This window comes from Myotis brandtii, unplaced genomic scaffold (genome assembly GCF_000412655.1).
Source record: "Myotis brandtii unplaced genomic scaffold, ASM41265v1 scaffold23, whole genome shotgun sequence".
In the NCBI taxonomy this organism is placed as follows: domain Eukaryota; kingdom Metazoa; phylum Chordata; class Mammalia; order Chiroptera; family Vespertilionidae; genus Myotis; species Myotis brandtii.
Window position 1 is genome coordinate 5,441,445 of NW_005358649.1, and position 18,162 is coordinate 5,459,606.

An 18,162-nucleotide genomic window follows, 5' to 3' on the forward strand; every position below is an offset into this window, starting at 1 on the left:
ATATTTTTTCCAATTTTGAAAATTTTGATTTTGAACTAGATAGCTTAATTAGTTAAATATATTCTTTACAGACTAGAGATGTTTCTGTATTCTAATTGTCAAGAAAGAAAGTTATCAGGGGATTGATTTTTCTTTAAAAAATAGAGACCTCTTGTGGTCATTCATAAAAGTACTTTATAAAACAGAAATCTAGAGTATTCCAATTTGTCAAAAGGTTTCAAGATCTCTGACTTTGTTGAAATATATTACAAAATTATATCTATCCCATAATACCTATCAAAATATATAAGAAGATCAGTAATAGGACTTTAGGACTTTACATAACAGTAGCTTTTATAAATATATACATCAGTCAGCCATAAAAATTCTAAATTATAATTTAAAATCTGATTGAAGCATAAGACATAAAGAAAAGTGAACAAATCCTAATTGTCTAACTCAAAGAAATTTCCTAAACAGGATCTCTCTGTGTAGCCAGAATGTCTGATAGATTTTCTATTGTAATTTTATAGGTAAGGTGACTCAGGTTCAGAGAGGTTATGTGATCTGCTATTTCATAATATCAATCAAATCCACTTTAACTTCATTTATATAGGAATATATAAATGAATGAAGAATTTCAATAAATGTTAATATAAAAGACAGTCAGTTTACAGAGGCATAATCCTCAGCCCAGATTTGTAAATACCAAATTCTGTCAAATGAAAATACCTGTACACATAGAATTTTGAGAGCAGTAGACTAAACAGGCTATAATTTATTATTGTTGTTAGTTGTTGGTTGTCATTGTTTGCTGTGGCTGTTGTTGTTGGTGATCGACTCTTGCTCCATTAATTAATAAGCAGTTTTAGAGCACCTTTCATGTACCAGGCACTAATTTGGATTCCTGGGGGTAACACAATGAATATTGGGCCTTGACCTTACAAAGCTCTGAATCTAATGCACAAGAAAGACATATAAAAGTAGTTTCTGATACTGTAGTTTTTGCTTTTATAGAAGTATATATACCTATGTGGAGTTATTTTCAAGAAAGTGGCTATATTTTCCCCAAAGTCTACCCCACGCCATGCAAAGCTTGAAAGTCCAAAAATTTCTCTTTGGTTTTAGAGCTAGCATAGTGTAGTAGAAAATAATACCTGACTAGCAGTCAGAAAAGTCATGTTTGAGATACGGCTTTTCCACTTATCAGGATTTTGGACCAGTCTTTTAGTCATAAAACCTTATTTTCCTCAATTATAAATTAGGGATGGTAGCCACCTCAGACTATCAGAGGGATCATATGAGACTGTAAGAAATTGGTCTGTGGTCTTTAGATGAAATTCTACATTATACTTTGTCTATAGGGCATTATAAATATGAAACATGAAACACCAATGCAATAATCAATTCATTCAGTTTTCCCGGGTTTATGGTTTTTTTTTCCTGCTGGGAAGATGTGCTAGAGAAAGTACAGTGAAGAGAATGAAAATGTAAGAGTAGTGGGTGTCTGAGTCATGGAGAAGGAAGCAGAACTAAGCTTGTCAGGACAGGAAAAGGTACCAAAAGCAGATTAATATACAAACTCATTCATTCTCAGATTTACCCAAAGTTCTCCTGATCATCATCATCATCATCATCATCATCATCATCATTATCAAAATAATTTACTAAACATTAAATAAAATTCATACACTCCATGGTGTGCAGGTAAATGTTTAACATCCAACTCTCTGGAAAAAACCAAACATATGATAGATAGCACTAGCTAATTGCTATGGTGTAAATACTCCTATGATGGCCAATTTCAGGCTACTAACATGACATCACTGAACAAGGAGATAGGAAGAGATACATAGCCACACACCCTTATATATGACATACATAATTTCAAGAGTGTAGACAATAATAAACATAGCAAAATGATTAGGAAGTAATGAGTTTTGAGTATTTGCTAGCTCTATTTAAAAATTATTTAAAGGTAATTCAATTTTATCTCATTTTTAATATTGGCTATGTTGAATATCCGGCTTGCAAAATTCCTTAAAATGTAGCAATCAGCTCTCATCCGCCTGTATGAGCCAGTGGTAGCCCAACACTAGATATGCTGGTAATTGCACCAGTATGGTACTAGTTATGGTAGAAGTCATCACTTCTTCTGGGAAGACTCTGTGTTAGGAGGCTTTGTCTGTACTCCTATCACAACATCCTAGATACCCAGCAATTGCCATGCTGTGTTGTAATCTCATCTCTCTCCCTCCACACTTGACTTCCTGAAGCCAGTTCCTGTGACTTTTACCTCCATCTCTTCTGCATCTAGCACTGTTCCTGAAAGAGGGAAAGCTCAACAAGTGCACATTGACCTGGATCTGGCTCCTGTTCTCCAGGAGCCCACAATCTAACTTAACGTACAAAGATACACAACAATAGAATGCATGCACGATTTAGCAGAAGCTCTGAATAAAGGTGTGAATGGATAATCAAGTTTTTCTATTACATACAAGTGGATTTTAGTGGGAAGTATTGGAATGGGGAGAGGGACATTATGAGATTTGTCTCTTCCAAGGCCCCCCCCCTTTTTTTAAAAAAAACTTGAGTTGAATACCTGCCTTGTTTTCTCATAGTACCTTGTGTTTACTCTAAGACATATAGGTCTTATCTCTGTTATGGTCGTCTATTTATTTTGTTGTCTCTGCCACCAACCTTATATCTTGGGTGCCAGGTATCAGGTCTTATATATATTTGCATTCCCAGTGCCAAGCATAATGCTTGGAATATAGTAGATACTCAGTAAATATTTGCTGAATGCATTATACGAGCATCCAAAGTAATATTAGTACGTTAATTTACTAGTGATACCACATTTTAAGAGGTGTACAATAATAACTAGACCAGTACAAATTATGATTCATGCCTATAAAGAGAATGTTTATAAGTCAACTGAACCTGTGAATAACATCGAGTACCTACAACATGCCAGGCTGTTTTAAGTTTTTAACATTGTATTTAGTTACTTAATTGTCATAAAAACCTTATTAGGGTAGTTAATTATCTCCACTACAAAAATGGGAAATACTGGAAATCCAGGACATGAATTCAGGTAGATCTGTTCTAAAAATTTCTGTATTTAATAACTAAGCTATTTTTCCTCACCATTGTGTATTAGTTGTTGTTGTTGATGATGATGATGATGATGATGATGATAATAATAATAAATTAGTTTGGCCCAGCTGGCATGGCTCAGTGGTTGAGCGTGGACCTGTGAACCAGGAGGTCATGGTTCAATGCCCAGTCAGGACACATGCCCAGGTTTCAGGCTCCATCTGCAGTGGGGGGCGTGCAGGAGGCAGCCAATCAATGGTTCTGTCTCATCATTGATATTTCTCTCTTTCTCCCATCCTTTCCTCTCTGAAATAAAGAAAAAATATTTTTTTAAAAATGATAAATTAGTTTGCATGACTCCACTTCTAATGACAACACCTAGATCCTTATCCTGTTGCTTTGTCTGGCACCTGGAACTTCCCCTCTTCCAAAGGCAGGGCTTTCCCAGAGGAACTCTAAATATCCTGGAAAATTGCTGTTTTTATATCTGAGCAACCTCTACTCCACCTCCAAAACCAACGAGTAATTTACTATCAACATTATTCATTACCCACTTTAATGACCAGGGATGCACTTTAGGTTGTTTCCTCTAAGAAAAACGCCTACTTGCGCCTCCCGGTGACCCCCGTGCCCCAGAGGCTTTCTGGCTCACGTACACCCCGGTTTTGCAGACGCTGCCCCACAGTTTTCTGGCTGCAGAAACTACACTTCCCAGCGGCCCGTTCGTCCGCACGAACTCGCTTTCCAGGCTCCGAGAGGCATCGCGGGAAAACTGCCCAAGCTTTTCAGGGCAGTGCGGGTGGGAGACATACAGAGCGCACCTCGAAATGGCTCAGATGCAGGATGAGCAGGGAGGGGGCGCGCCCTTGATGGCGGAAGGCAGGTCGGAGGCGGAGGTTAAGCTCATTCTGTACCATTGGACACATTCCTTCAGCTCCCAAAAGGTAAAGGCCTCGGCCGGCGGAGGGCGGAGAGGATCGGGTTTCAGCACCAGGACAGCTCCCTCGGGGCCTGGCCCGCGCTGGCCCACCAGGAAACAGGCCTCCAGGGCCCTAACCCCACCAAAGCTCCCTCCAGGGCAGGGATGCGCCTTAGTGGGGGGCAGGGAGCATCAGCCTGAGATGGAAAGCCTATGCCCGAGGCGCTGCCACTCATGGAATAAGACCAAAAGCATCACTTTCGGTGTTTGGGCTGAAGGCCTTGTCCCCTGGGCCTCGCAGAGTGAGGCAGAGGGAAGCGCTTTCAAACAGCCCCAAACACCGATCTTACTCCATTTTGTTCCCATCCATTCTCTTTCAAAAGGTCTAGCATATTTGTATTTCAGTTTCTTCTTTGGGGAGAATATAATTAGGTTTAGGGCACAAAGAAAGTATTGGTGATGGGGAGGGTGACTGAATTATTGTAGCCAGAGTCATTGTCATTACTGATCTTTTCTAATCCATAGGAACAAGACATTAGATTATATCTGACTTGTTAATTCTAGAACAGGAATACAGTGACATGGGGCTTAAACAGGGACATGTTCTGACAAATGCACTGTCAGGCGATTTTGTTGCTCTGAGAACATCACAGAGTGCACATCCACAAACCTAGATGGTACAGCTTGCTGCATACCTAGACAATATGGTACAGTTTATGGCTTCTAGGCTACAAGCCTGTACAGCATATTAATGTACAAAACTACATGAGATTAAATTTACACACAAGAGAAAATGATGCAATCAAGAGACATGTAAAAACAAGATATATGAGGCTGCTGCTGGTGTAACATGATATATTGTTTTACAAGTAAACTCTAAATACCGGGATAAAGTACAGTATAGTACATACATAAACCAGTAACACCGTCATATATTGTCATTATCAGGTATTATGTACTGTACATAATAGTACGCATGCACATAATTTTATATGACTGGCAGTGCAGTATGTTTGTTTACACCAGCGTCACCACAAACATGTGAGTAATGTGTTGTGCTCTGATGCTAGGATGGCTATGACATCACTAAGGGATGGGGATTTTTTTAGCTTCATTATAATCTTATGGGACCACTATCATATACGCAGCCTGTCGTTGACCCAATGGTAGTTATGCTGCACAGGACTGTAGCTAAAAAGGATGTTGAAAACATTCATAACTCAGGGAAGCACAGAAAAGCTGCCTAGTGGTATCCAGGGATGCCATTTAATTGAAAGCCCCCATGCTCTGTGGTAACCGGTGTGACCTCTTCCAGGTGCGCTTGGTAATTGCTGAAAAGGCATTGAAGTGCGAGGAACATGACGTAAGTCTGCCCCTGAGTGAGCACAATGAGCCTTGGTTTATGCGTTTGAACTCAACTGGAGAAGTGCCTGTCCTTATCCACGGGGAAAGCATTATTTGTGAGGCCACTCAGATCATTGATTATCTTGAACAGACTTTCCTGGATGGTAATGTTAAGGCTATTTGTGATTTCTTGGATTTACTTTTAACACAAGTCTATGTGTTCCCTCCATCCGTTCTTCCCTCCCTTCCTCCCTCCCTCCTTCCCTTTCTTCCTTTTTTCTTTTTTTTTTCTTTTTGGTTTCATGATGGTGGTTTAGTGATAAAAACTTTTCCATTTCCATAAGCACACAAAAATAAATTAGGCCAATAACATAAATTTTGTACAAACCAGTACAACTCCATTTAAATTTCATGTAAACTACAAGTTCTAATGTTTTAAATTTACATGTAAAAAAAACCCTGCCGGTGTGTGGCTTGTGGTGGTTAATTTAGTTGCCTTAAGGTCAAATTCATAATATTGATTCTAAATGTACACTATGAAAATCAGTCTCATCTGTTCTACCAAATGGTTCCACCTTAAAAACAATAAGAGGGGAACAGAGGGATAAATTATAGGCAAGGGAGAATAGAATGTTGGTATACTTTTGAGTTCTTGTCCCCTGTAACTCCTGTATAGTTTGAATGTCATCTCTTGGAAGGAATTATAGTGCCTTTAAGTAACAATCACTTATTGATCGCCTGTTTTATATCAGGCATTTTGTAATTTCTGTTCTATTCAGTCTTCAAAGAACCCATCTGGGGCAGGTGCGGTAGACTAGTTATTCCCATTTTGTACATGAGGGACTGCCTAAGGTAATATAGCTTTTTCAGGGCAGGGCTGTACTGCAAGCCCTTCAAATCCATATCTTCATATTGTACCAACTGTCTTCCATAGTCATTGCCACTTACACATGTGTCACTTGTTCCTCATGACAATCCTCTGAGGAGACTGTGGCTTCACTGATTTGCCCAAGATTCCACAGCTGATCAGGACTGGCAGGACCGAGAACAGAACGCAGGGCTCCTAGCTCTCAGCAGAGTACCCTTCTGCAAAAGGAGCTGCGTGAGATCCAGTGCCTCTCCATCTCCCATCAGTTGTGTTGATGTTAATGGGGCAAATTAAAACCAGAATATAACGTCAAATCACTGGAAACTGAGTAAGGAAACTGGCCAAGAAAAATGTCTGAGGAGGTACTACTTTGAGGGAAAACAGATATGGGACTTGAATGGGGCAGGGACCCCAGGGAATTCGATGAGCAATGGGCTGCTTCTGCTCTTAATCCAACTGTTCAGTTCTCTAGGATTCTGACTGGAGTTGTTATTTAGAGGTGGCCATTGATCTAAATGAAAGAATTTAATGAATGGCTTTTTCCTTCGTCATTACCTGCCATCCCTCTGAGTATATATGCTGGGGATTGTATTGAAAATGATGGCTAATTGATTTAATACCATTTTTTCTCAACTTTGAGCTTTTTGGAAATGGACAAGCCTATTAAGTAATAATTTGTATTTATTGGGAAAAGTGATTATAATAATGTGAATAAAACAAAAATAATTGTATAAGAATTCTGTTTTAAATAATCACAAGCTTTAAAATGATACAGTAAATGGAAAATCATATTTAATCTTTTGTTAGTATCTCTTAAATTACTACTGCTACTACCATTCTCCTCCTCCTCCGCCTTCTCCTTATCTCTTCCTCCTTACATTGTTTCTCCTCTGAGATATTGAGTAATATGAAATATGTTACTTAATAACATAGTAATGTTAATGATTATTAGGCTTTCTTAACATAATCCTTAGGCTTTTCCTTTTCCTTTGACTGTAGTATAACAACAAAACTGAAACACATTCTGCGTCCTGCTCTAACAAGGGAAATACTAGGTTCTAATTACCTGCCATCCCTCTGAGTCTATATGCTGGGGGTTATATTGAAAATGATGGCTAATTGATTTAATACCATTTTTCTCAACTTTGAGCTTTTTGGAAATGGACAAGCCTATTAAGTAATAATTTGTATTTACTGGGAAAAGTGATTATAATAATGTGAATAAAACAAAAATAATTGTACAAGAATTCTGTTTTAAATAATCACAAGCTTTAAAATGATACAGTAAATGGAAAATCATATTTAATCTTTTGTTAGTATCTCTTAAATTACTACTACTACTACCATTCTCCTCCTCCTCCGCCTTCTCCTTATCTCTTCCTCCTTACATTGTTTCTCCTCTGAGATATTGAGTAATATGAAATATGTTACTTAATAACATAGTAATGTTAATGATTATTAGGCTTTCTTAACATAATCCTTAGGCTTTTCCTTTTCCTTTGACTGTAGTATAACAACAAAACTGAAACACATTCTGCGTCCTGCTCTAACAAGGGAAATACTAGGTTCTTATTATAATTTATTGAATCAGAGGAGGAGGCATTGTGGGCTAAGTGTTAAGATAAAAATATGGAAACTAAGGACTTTAATTCTGATGTACCAACAGAATAAGAAATCAAGAATCCTAGCTTGTAGCCTAAAGCTGACCCTAACGTATTCCAGGTCCTTGGTGACTTGACTTCTGTTTGTCCTCTCAGATTAGGTGACATAGTTTTATCAATTGCAGACATAAAGCAAGTCCAACTGGTTCCTATCTTACTTATTCCTCTTTCCTAGGAGAGTAGTCTTAGGGTTGTAAAAGATTAATATTAAAGGACCTAAACCCATACCAAACCAGCACAAGAACAATTAGTTACATAAATGAAGACTAGTCTAATCTACAGATGAAGTTTATCCCAAAGTATTAAATAAAAAACAAACATGCAAGTGTTATTGCAATTATCATTAAGATACTTTATATTTACCATTAGGAACTCAGGGTGATTAGGAAAGGAGCCAGACAAGAGATAGGCAAATGTTATCCCAATTGTCAAGGAGGCGGAGTGGGGAATTCTACCAATTCTTGCTACTTAAAGTTTCTTCCATTGACCAGTGGCTCTGGTATCACTGGGAGCTTGTTAGAAATGTCATTAACACTTAAGAAAAGAGTCTATTATGTGCCAGGCATGATTCTAGATATTGTGTATCTTGATTTAAGTAGAGCATTTACAATTGCTTTATATGATACCCTTGTGGAATGAAGGAGCAACTATGGCTTGATGAAGTGCACATTTTCAGTTGAATAAACCACTGTATTAAAGAATATTCATTTTAGATTTCTTATACTAGGTTGCTCCTTTAGCCATAGACTGTTTTTTAATTTATTCTATAATAATTTTTATTTTACTTTATTTTAATTATTTCAATTGCTTGTGGACCACTCTAAACATCATAAGGTCAGAGACAGTGTCTGTCTCATTAACGACAGTATTCCCAATGCCTTATATGGTGAATATTCTTTAATAGGAACTTAATAAATACATTTGAATTATTAAAATAAGTGAATTATTGAAAATAAATGTCAACCTGGGCAGGGATCTCTACTGGTGTTCATATAGGCTTCTATTCTCTGAGGAGCCTAACGATTCCATAAATGACTTGAATAAAGACACAGCAGAAACATTATTAGATTTGTAAATGACAGGAAAGCTAGGATGGTTAATATGATGACTAGCTTATGAAATGTTTCCAATGGAACGATAAAATGGAAACATAACTGAGATAAAGTTTAACAAGGTTAAATGTAGTGTGTGAATGTTGTTTGTAAAAGTCACCTCCATTAATGAAGGATGGGAGGCCTGGCTGGCTAACAAGTTACCAATAAAAGCCAGTAATAAACAAAAGGCTAGTATGACTTGAAATTGTTTCAGAAGTATAGGTTCTATTTAGAATATGGGGAATTGTAACCTGCTGCATTTTTAACTGGTTGGAATATGTAGCATTTTGTCCAGTTATGGATGGAACTGTGAAGGAGTTGGCAAATTAGAATGATAAGTGAATGGATTTCATGAGGTGTATAGTTGCCCAGGGTTATAATAGGGAGACTTCAATTAAGTGTATCCATTCTAAAGAATAGAGTGTAGTGAACTGGTACCTCCTTCACTGTTACTATTGTTATCCCGTGTTAGTCTATCAGCTGGGGATTATACTAAAAATGACCTTTCTCAATCTCTCTCTGTAATCAGTATTTCCATAGTTACATCCTTTTGAGATAAGTCCATTAAATAACTGCTAGTTTTGGGGGGAAAATTTGATCACCAAGACAGTCTTTCCAAGTTTTAGCCAAAGAAAGTGAATATTAAATTGAATGATGGCTATACTTGATATTTTTTAAAGCAGTTACATGGAAGACTGGTGTAGACATTAGCCCAATTCATGAATCACTTAAGAAAGCCAATTAGATCTTCAAATGTACTCCGTTGAATTTTGTACTTTAACAGTGGAATGTTCTTGAGGTCAGAGGCTGGGTCAAAGGAAGAATTTAGAACTACTCCGTTGCTCAACCAAAGGCTGGCCAAGAGCAATCTCTTGATTCATTCTTTCAGCAGACATTTATTGGGTATTAATTGGCACAAGGTCCCAATTTAAAAGACCCCAAATCACTAACAACTTATCTTCAAAGATAATTTCATTCTATAAAGTTGGCTGGGTGCCAAACCTGCTTGCAAGACATGCATGTACTATCACTACTACCCAGTTTTCATATATGTGACAACTTTTCCTACCTGGGCATGTGATGAAGAGTAGTTACAGTAAAGCAAGCAATTTATACGATAGTAAGAAAACTAGGAGAACTCAGGAGAAATGGATGTGACAAGTGAATATACACACTAATAATAGGAATTTAAAATCCAGATATTTCTTATACTATTCATAATCTCTTTGGGTGATCTTTAATTTGGCCACTAGATAATAAAAAAATGTGGGCATAAAATAACTGCAAAATACTAGAACATATGCTATTTTTTTTACTGCCAGTGGTAACCTGGAAACAAGGATGTATTATGGTGAATATTGAATTTGGGTTTTTTTTACTGCCAGTGGTAACCTGAAAACAAGGATGTATTATGGTGAATATTGAATTTGGGTAATTTAATATATAACAGAAAATCCTGGGTGCATAATTTGACACCATGTAATTTTTCTTGTCTGTGTTTAGATTTGATCTTGCTAGCACCAAAGTTAAAATAACCTTGAATTATAGTTAGTTTTTAACCATACCTTTTGCTTCAGGTCACAACTTAATTGTTTACTATTAGTATATTTTCTAATGGTCAGGTGTATGACTTATTGAAGGGTACAATCTTATTCAGCTAGTTGATGCATATTATACCTTTTGCTTCAGGTCATAACTTGTTTACTATTAGTATATTTGCTAATGGTCAGGTGTATGACTTTTTGAAGGGTACAATCTTATTCAGCTAGTTGATGCATATTATCTTATATACTAATGTCATCACTAAGTGATCTAAGTAGAATTTTTAAAAAATCAACAAAAGGACCGAGTTAGGAATGAAATCTACTCTGTTTTCATTGAGCTAGTAGAGAAGACCTGAAGGTTCTTCAAAGAGACCTGGGGGAGTCTTTCTTGAAAACAGGCATAAAATGCCTCCTTTATCTGCCATCACTGGGGAATGCAGGCAATCAGAGTAGTGAATTTAGTAAAATAATGGAAGCTTATGCCTTTAAGTCCTTAGATCCTTTTTACTTTTTGCTCTTGGAACTGAATGTAATTTTTAAAAATGGCTCAAGGCCATTGTTATTATCACCAGCAATATAGAGACTTGAGAATTAAAGGGCTGCAGAATGCTTTTATTGTGTGTTTTTTTTTTCCTGATTAAAAAACCACAAAAACTTCTTTTGTTTTCTCTCCTTGTTGTTTATCACGTCATTCTGCTTTTTTATGTCTATCTGCCTTTTTCTAAGTTGTTGCCTAAATTTAGGTCCAATACAAGACCTGTCTTGTCCCCTACTCAGTCTTCTAAGAAGTCAGATCTTGTGCAAGTTATTTATTTATTCTTTTTTTAAAAATTGATTTCAGAGAGGAAAGGAGAGGGAGAGAGAGATGGAAACATCAATGATGAGAGAGAATCATTGGTTGGCTGCCTCCTGCATGCCCTCTACTGGGGATGGAGCCTGCAATCCGGGCATGTGCTCTGACCAGAATCGAACCCATGACCTCCTGGTTCATAGGTCCACGCTCAACCACTAAGCCACACCAGCTGGGCTATTTATTTTTATTTATTCTTCCAGTGACTGCTAATCGTTGCTCCCACTACTGAAACCCTATTCCCCCAATGCTGGAACTCTTCCCATTGCCCGATTCTTCAAAGTCCTCGATTACTACCCTGGCTGGTTTGGCTCAGTGGATAGGGGGTGGGCCTGCGGACTCAAGGGTCCCTGGTTCGAATCTGGTCAAGGGCACATGCCCAGGTTAGAGGCTCGGTCCCCAGTAGGGGGTATGTGTATATATATATGTGTACTAGTATATATAGTTTTAGTATATTGACCTTTAACAAATAGCCAGATATCTCTCCAGCACAATGTGTTTATTTGGGAACAACAAAGAATTGCAATTTGGGACCTGTGGCCTAATGGTGAACCATGTGCAAGCGCAGAGAAACAAGAGGAACACACTCTTGTATGGACATAGGAGGGAGTGTTGTAAAGGACGAATCCATTGGAGGAAATTGAAAGCTCAAAGTATAGTGACTTCTCATTGGCTGAGTTTGGAGGCCTCCCGTTGGCGGAGCTGTTACCGGGCCGGGAGGACCCTTTTCCTCCTCCAGCTTGGGTGGGAGGAGTATGTTGGAGGTGCTGGTGCGCGTCTCCCTGTGGGGTCAGTAGTGAGCTATGAGAGACACGTTGTGTTAGAGTTCTCCCAGCCTCCCCACTCCATTGCAATGAGGGTTTTGTTGATTAATTTTCGCAGGATTATAGCAAAGCTGAAAGGGCTGGCAAATAAAAGTTGATGAGAGTGAGAGGGCAGATCTGAATAGTTCAAAGGAAATTCCCAGCTGTGTTTTGACTGCTGTGAGAGGGCAGATCTGTATAGTTCAAAGGAAATTCCCAGCTGTGTTTTGACTGCTGTGCTCTGGTGATGGGAGGTGGCGGCCCATGGCGCACGTGGCGCTGGACAGGGCGTCCTTGGGAGAGGCTGAGACTGAAGAGAAGCAGGACCCACGGGTGTTTTCTGCTCTGACACAGCGTTTCGGGAGAGAGTTACATAGCAATGGCGTACGGCGTCAAGAACATTATTTGCATGCGTTTCAACATTGGAAGAGTTCAGGCCTGGCTGCATGAAGCCTCCCTCCCCAGAAAGCAACCAGGCCTCTTTTTCCTGCTCTCTTTCACTCTCCAGGGGGACGTGGCTGCTCTCCTGGACACTAGCCTCAGGCCTGGCACTGGAAGGCAGCCAGGGCCAGGAGCCATGAATTTAACCACCTGGGAAGCATTTAAAAATGCTGGCCCATTGATGGTATTAAGCTGAAGTTCTTAGAGTCCTAAAGCAGTGGTTCTTAAACTTTTTGGGTTTTGGGTCGCTTTGTGTTAGAAATGATTGAAGATACCTGGGCCACATCTATCAACATCGACCACACTGGAAATGAAAGCGGAGAGCAGTTTGAAACACAAGAACGCGCACGCCTATGTGCCATGAACTGGGGAAGGAGGAGTCAGGCAGCCCCTGCACAGCAACGCTGTACACTGAGAGAGAAGAGTGGGAAAACAATCAACATCTTAGAATTACGATAAAAACAGCTTTGACACTGTGACCACTGAGAGTGTCTTGGGAAAGCTCAGGGATTCTCAAACTACACTTTGCCCTTCGTGGTCTATGAACAGAATTCAGGAGATTTGAGATCTTACTTAGATGGGGGAAATTATATCTTGTTTTCACTAATTTCTGGTAGAAAGTTATTATTTCCTCTCCTTTCTAATGTAGGCATAATCCACAGCAGTAGCAGGAGTGCCTGTGACTTTGTTACCAATAGAAATCACAGATGTGCTCATAGCGTATCAAGTTATTGCAGATACAGTGGGGCATTGACTTACGAGTGTCCCGACTAACGAGTTTTTTGAGATACCAGCTGTCTCTCGGCCGATTTTTTGCATTGAGTTGATAGAGTAATTTGAGTTAACGAGCTCGGTCTCGGAACGAATTAAACTTGTAAGTCAAGGCCCCACTGTATTTAAAATTAAACTTTATGCTCCTATTATTTTGAAATTATGATAGACCTGCTGCTAGTTCTTGTTAATGTATTAACACACAGGCACCCATATTAGTATTTTATCATTTCAAATTACTTTCTTAACTGTATCTATAATAATAAAAGTGTAATATGATAATTAGACCGGAAGTCCTACCAGTCAAAGCCGGAGCTGCAGGGAGGGAGGGATCCAGGCAGCCACCAGGACTGCGAAGGCCTACTCTTGCTCGAATTTCGTGCATCGAGCCTCTAGTTTTTATATAATCAATTTCCTATACAATCCTATGTTTGTATTTTATGCATTTTTTAAAAAACAACAAGAATTTATTTTCATGATTACATGTCTTGTAGATTAGCTGGAGTTTGCCTCATACAGGCTGGCCTCAGCCCCAGACCGGAGGGTCAGCTCAGGTCTTCTCTTTCTGGGCCTCATGATCATGGGCAAGAATCTCCTCAGAATGAGTGTTTCTCATAATGGATTAATTGACCACAGGAGTGCTAACACAGCTTGTATTTTACACATTTAAGAACAATATTTTGAGCAGAGCCTGGTGGCACATAAAAGGTTAAGAACTCTCAATATTTCAAGGACCTTAGAAGGCATCCAGCGTGTTGTACTCATGGAAGTGGGATGTGTGTACCGTGCATTGATTGGTTAGCATCCCAGTGATACACTGAGATCAAGAGATTTTGAAAGGTCAGCAAGGAAGTGTGCTCTGGTTGGGTAAATCCACTGTTGGCAGGCGGTGTATAGCTGACACTTCATTCTGGATGATCCTAATGCAACCTTCAGAATTGGATAACCTAGCAGTTTGAAGAATAATCCATCTTGTGTTTTCTTAGAGAGTCAGAAATAGCCTGTTGGCTTCAAAAACTTGTTCTACTTGGTCTGGCATTATGAAACCTTCCCTGCAACCAACTCTGAATTGTCAACACTTATGAATGAGTGGGTCATGCTCAAAAGGATTCTAAGTTCAATAAATAACCCAAACGGAGGAATAAATCAATAAAATTGAGACTGTTCTTTTCACTCGTTGGAATAAGGTAGTTGCCTTTTTTTTTCTGGGCAGTTTGAGAGGCAGAAGTGGAAAGTGATTCTGAAGGGACATTGACCTCACCTTTGGGTCATGCAATTCATCTTCATCATCCTTAGATAGTCTCTGAAAAGTAAGCTCTTTGAAGATGTTATGATGATGGAATAAAACAGAGCACTGTATTAAGAGATAGATGACTTTAGTTCTTGTTCTGCCTCTAATTAGCTGTGGGATCTTGGGAGAATTTCTTGGCTTCTATATCTCAGTGCCCTTATACTACAGAGCTTCTCCAGCACAAATACACTAGTCCCCTTTTCTGTTAGAGATAGACACAAGACCCCCAGTGGATGGCTGAAATTGTGGATAGTACCAAACCCTACATATCATGTTTTTTCCTATGCATACATATCTATAATAAAGTTTAATTTATAAATTAGGCACAGGAAGAGATTAACAACAATAACAACAATAGAACAGAACAGTTATAATAATACACTGCAATAAAAGTTATGTGAATGGCTTTGAGACTATTATGAAATAAAAAGGGTGGTGTGAACACAAGCTCTGTGATGCTGCTACGCTTGATCTCATAACTGAGACAGCTACTAAGTGACTAACAGGAAGGGATAGCATGAAATTTCATCACGCTACTCAGAATGGCATGCAATGTAAAATGTATGAATTGTTTATTTCTGGAACTTTTCGTTTAATGTTTTTGGATCATGGTTGAATGCAGGTAGCTGAAGCAATGAGCAGTGAAACTATAAATACATGTGTCTGCTATTGTCTATAATTCCTAGTAATTTGGGAATGTATTAATTAATTTGTTAATTAAAATTTACTGTGTACCTATTTTGAGCCAAATGTGATATTAAATACTGAGGATGCAAAAGAGAACATGGTCCTTGCCCTCAAGGAGTCTATAGTTTAGATTTTAACCAGAAAATGAGGATTCATGTAAAATCCACTTTCCAGAGATAACAGATTAGAAATTCCATGAAGATTGTCATTTCACATTCACATAGCATCAATAGGGTAACTCTTGGTATTAATTGGAACCTAGGAGAGAGTAGTCCCTGCACCTCTGTCTGTAATGAGCTTGCATTCTTAACCAACCTTTACCAACGGCCTGAAATGTATGGGGCACTATACTAGACCCTGGACCACAGGCCCCTTACCCTGCAGAGGTTCATGGGGCAAAAAGATAGAAATAATTAAGGTGATCAGGGCTCTAATGGAGTATGCTCACGGTATTTTGCGTGTACAGAGGAAGGCACACCTGGCCTAGTCAGATGCTGGTAGCTGTAGGAGCTCAGGGAATGCTCTTTGAAGAGCTGGCATATCTAGACCTTGAGGGTTGAGTAGTAATTTGTAAGGCGGAGAAGTGTGAGAATGCCAGAATGATCATGATTTGGGATCTGGCCTGGTACATTAGGCCATTTCAAAATTTGAATCTCTGAGCTCGGGAGATATCTTTTAAAGCCTTGATATAATATCGAAAATGTTAATGATGAGTTGGTTGGGTTTTTGTTTCTGATGTAATATTTCATTTGTAACTTTCCCTTTAATGTTTGTGTGCGTGTGTTTGTATATGCACTTTAGAAAAAACACCCAAGTTAATGCCTGATAAAGAAAGCATGTATTACCCACGGGTACAACACTATCGGGAACTGCTCGACTCCTTGCCAATGGATGCCTATACACACGGCTGCATTTTGCATCCGGAGCTAACCGTGGACTCCATGATCCCAGCTTATGCAACAACAAGGATTCGAAGTATGTAAAAATCTTAAAGACCTGAATTCTGTCCTGAGTTTTTTTTTAATTCGTTTAAGATCTAGCCTATCTCATGAGCATTGAGAGGAGATGGGAACAGAGTTGTTGAGTTTGCTTCATGGACGGGCATGTGATAGATGGACCATGCACCCAGGATAATCTGTGCTTCAGCTGTCCAGCTGGACATTTATGGTCTATAGGTCCTGATCTCCCAGCTCTCGGCTTTGAGGGCCAAGTTTGGATAAAACTCACAAGAGTGACCTGTGGAAAAGTAAAGACCATGACGTGTTCTCATGGACAGCTGGACCGGGAATCAGGAAAGCTGGGATCTGTGGGGAACAGAGGCAACTGAGTTCACATTTCTGGTTCTTCCCTTTCATTATGTGAGGGAGCCAAACTTCAGGCTGTTTCACCTTTACTCTAAATCCAGTGATTGCAGAATTACAGAGCTTGAATTGAGCCGTCCAGCTCTCTTCCATCCTGTCCTGCCCGAGGAAGGAGTAGGGTTGCTACATGAGGTGTAGAGCAGCAGAAGGGTGCGCTGTGGCATAGTAATTGGGGACAAGAAAATTGGGGATGGTGGTTGTGGTCAGACTCTGTGGATGTCTGACTAGAAACACACACCTACAGCTTCTAAACCTAGAAACAATATTCTTTCCAAAAACCAAGCCTCACCTTTATCATTCTCTTATGTTATTTTTCTTTCTTTTTGGTACCTCTCCTCCTCCCTCTTCTCCTCTCCCTTCCCTTCCCTCCTCTTCTACACTCTCTTTTTCTCCTCTCTCTTCCTGCTTCTCACCTTCCTCTTGTTCCCCCTCCTTCTCTTCATAAGGACTCGTCTGTGATTTGAAACAAGTATTCTGATAGATACAATTCTGTCACCTAGAATTTGTATATGTATTTTAAATAAGGCTTTGCCCTCCTCTTCATATAGAAGTTCCTTACAGAAAACTTGAAAGGTATGGGAAGGTAGCGCAAGTACCCTGCACCCAGCATTTACGACGTCTGGGCCTTCCCTCAGCTCTTTCCAGGCGCTTCTCACTGAATCCTGCCCCTGAGCAGGTACTCTGATAGGCCCACGTTAAAGGTGACGAAACTGAGGCACAGAGAGGGTGAGCCCGAGGCAGAGGCAGGGCCTGAGCCCCTGAACTCCTGCTCTTACTGTCGAGTTTCCCGCTTCTCCTTGTTTCTCACACAGAAGGAAGGAAATAATTTTCTGTTTCAAAAATGATTTCCTTATCAGGCCAAATTGGTAACACAGAGTCCGAACTAAAGAAACTTGCTGAAGAAAACCCAGATTTGCAGGAGGCCTACATCGCAAAACAGAAGCGCCTGAAAGTGAGTAGACCAGGTGTCCTCAGCTGACAGCCACTGTTTGTGCTAAATGTTCTACCGTTAGCACTGTTTCTAGAACATCTCCTATTAAAGATCGCAGGTCCCCAGCACACCATTTACCTGTGGCTCATGCTTTGCTTTCAGAAAGAATTTTTCTTTAGTTGGCTTGATATTCAAACCTAACAACAGCTGCTTAGACAGCGGATATTGCGCATGCTGGTTCCCAAGCACAGTTCCAAAAGGTAAGAGCAGGTGAACAACACATTCGAGGTACTCTGCGCGTCAGGCCTAGGCTGCCCTCTGTCTGTGGCTTATCTGCCTCCTAAGGGCTTCATCAGTTACAGTTGACCTCTCTCTCTCTTTTTAAAAAGAAAGATTTTTATTGATTTCAGAGAGGAAGGGAGAGGGAGAGAGAGATAGAAACATCAATGATGAGAGAGAATCATTGATTGGCTGCCTCCTGCATGTGGGGATCGAGCCCGCAATCCAGGCATGTGCCCT

General features: G+C 39.5%; 1 protein-coding gene across 2 annotated transcripts in view; it reads left to right on the forward strand.

Moving 5' to 3' along the window:
• The first annotated feature begins 3,836 nt into the window (after positions 1-3,836).
• GDAP1 (ganglioside induced differentiation associated protein 1) overlaps positions 3,837-18,162 on the forward strand; it is a 19,156-nt gene continuing 4,830 nt past the window's right edge. For both annotated transcript variants that reach the window (XM_005866385.2, XM_014539854.1), the window contains exons 1-4: positions 3,837-4,022; positions 5,313-5,505; positions 16,153-16,326; positions 17,570-17,664. In XM_005866385.2, coding sequence (XP_005866447.1) covers positions 3,906-4,022; positions 5,313-5,505; positions 16,153-16,326; positions 17,570-17,664 — 579 coding nt within the window. In that variant the 5' untranslated portion in view covers positions 3,837-3,905. The remainder of the gene's footprint in view (positions 4,023-5,312; positions 5,506-16,152; positions 16,327-17,569; positions 17,665-18,162) is intronic.